A 2223-nucleotide genomic window follows, 5' to 3' on the forward strand; every position below is an offset into this window, starting at 1 on the left:
GGATGAGCTGCCACCACGCCGTGACAGGTCCCAGCAAGGTGGTGGGAAGAGACCGGGGAAAAACCCAACATCATCAAAAGAGCTTCCAGCAGCAGCTCAAGGACAGCAACGTGGCTGCCAGCGGCAAGACCAGGGAGCACGGCGCATGGATCCGGATCAGCCGGACCTGCCCGCAGGCAGGCTGTTCTTCCCAGCTTCGAGCCAGGCCAGGAGGGCAGCCAAGGAGTATCACAGAACCATGGAATGGTTTGGGTGGGAGGGACCTCAAAGCCCACCCAGACCCACCCCCTGCCCTGGGCAGGGACACCTTCCATAGCCCAGGGTGCTCCAAGCCTCATCCAGCCTGGCCTTGGACACTCCCAGGGATGGGGCATCCACAGCTCCTCTGGGAACCTGTCCCAGTGCTCCCCACCCTCTGCGGGAAGAATTCCTTCCTGATGTCCCATCTCCATCTCCCTCTTTCCGTTTAAACCCGTTACCCCTTGTCCTGTCACTCCCTGCCCTTGGAAAAAGCCCCCCCAGCTTTCCTCTAGCCCCCCCGGCACTGGAAGGTGATCACATGCCCAACTAGAAGGCCACACGCTAAGCACACCTTTCCAGCGGTACCCAAATTCGGAGGAAATTGAAGTAAACGATTGCCATAACCCCCAAACAAGTTTGTCCTACCCAGACACCTTAATTCCAAGTTTTCCTGATCCGAGCAGCACCACAACAGCACTGAGCACCCAGCTCAAACAAGGAATAGGGACAAGACCCATAAACACAGGAGAGGCAAAGCCTCCTCATCATCACAGCCAGGAGAAGCCAAGCCAGCCCAAAATTCAAGCCATTCCGGGTCTGAATCTGAGGGCTCGCTCTCCTCCTTCCTGCCAGCAGCTTCAAGCTCAGCTCCGGTCACCTGCCACAGCAGCCCCTTCTCCCACAAGGCCCTTTTCCATGGAGGAAGCAGCACCGCAGGATCACCTGGGTTTGCAGAACAGGTAACAGCACCACAGACACGGCGGCAGTGGCACGGGAGAGCATCGCTTGGAGTAGCTGCATCCCTAACCCCTTCCCTCCTGCAGTTATGGCCAAGGCAAGGCCAAGGCCCCCCCAAAGTCACATCACAATGCTAAGGCAAGAAGTAATTCCCAGTAAACTTTAACATAACCCTATTGCCTCTTCCCAACACTGGGAGTTTTGTCCCCCAGCGCGTTCGAGCGCTCGGTCTGCATTTGGTCCTGCCAGCCTGGCCTGGAGACACCTTTAGCCAGGAGAACCGTGCAGCAGGAGCCAGGGAAGCAGCTCCCAGCAAGGCGTTTGCCAGCTGAGCAATTCCCCAAATAGAACGGCTTCAGCTGTAGAGCAGCAGCAGGTTTCAGGCTCCAAGGGACATGGGGAAGGGGCAGGATTCGTCTTCACGCTCAGCTAACCCTCGCGAAAGGTCAGCCCTGCAACACGCTGGCTCGCGGAGCCGCGTTAAACTCAAGATTAACACGTACTAAAAGCTTGAAACGGACACTTAAAACCAAAAATATTTAAAAGCACAAGGCCAAGGCAGCTCTTCCAGATGCTCACATCCCTGCACATTCACCGAGGGCCCTTCCCCAGGAAAGGGATTCAGCCCGCCAGCAGTCGGATTAGGAGTTTTTATTTAGTTCAGGCACACAATATCAAAACCTGGTTTAGTCTCGAGCGAACGAGACGTGTGGGCGTGAAGGGGGGAGCCACGGGGCTGGTTTGGCACCGCCCGGACGCTGCGCCGCAGCCACCAGCCCCAGGCGGAGTTAAACTACGGGATGTAACAATAATGGAACCAAGTGTGGGAGCCGAGAGCGAGCAGCCACGGAAAAAACAATTGTTCCCTCCCTGCCAGGAGCAGAGCACCTCCCTCCTGTCATCGCACGGATGCTATCAGCACCGGAATCTATCCGAGAAGTTGGGAGACTTGGGCATGGTCAGGGGCTGATCGCTGGGCTTCACTTCCACGCTACGGTATTTGCGTATCGGGTTTGCCTTGTGGACCTGCAAACAGAAACAGGACAGGGTGAAGCGAATGGCTGCGGTCAGGAGGACACTGAGGGCAAGCTGTCGGTGGGATGAAGGCAGGCGTTGGTCTGCGGGACCGCCACGCTGCCTGGGGCACTGGAGGGAGCCCCCAAGAACGTGCACAGCGTGTGGTGGGATGCTGATTTCACAAAGATCGTTCCATGTCCAGCTCTGGGGCCCCCCACGTCAGCGGGA

General features: G+C 57.4%; 1 protein-coding gene across 1 annotated transcript in view; it reads right to left on the reverse strand.

Moving 5' to 3' along the window:
- Window positions 1-1893: 1893 nt before the first annotated feature.
- TPX2 (TPX2, microtubule-associated) overlaps window positions 1894-2223 on the reverse strand; it is a 9249-nt gene continuing 8919 nt past the window's right edge. Inside the window, exon 17 of the mRNA XM_010158190.1 lies at window positions 1894-2004. Coding sequence (XP_010156492.1) covers window positions 1894-2004 — 111 coding nt within the window. The remainder of the gene's footprint in view (window positions 2005-2223) is intronic.

This window comes from Eurypyga helias, unplaced genomic scaffold (genome assembly GCF_000690775.1).
Source record: "Eurypyga helias isolate BGI_N326 unplaced genomic scaffold, ASM69077v1 scaffold45758, whole genome shotgun sequence".
Classification (NCBI taxonomy): Eukaryota; Metazoa; Chordata; class Aves; order Eurypygiformes; family Eurypygidae; genus Eurypyga; species Eurypyga helias.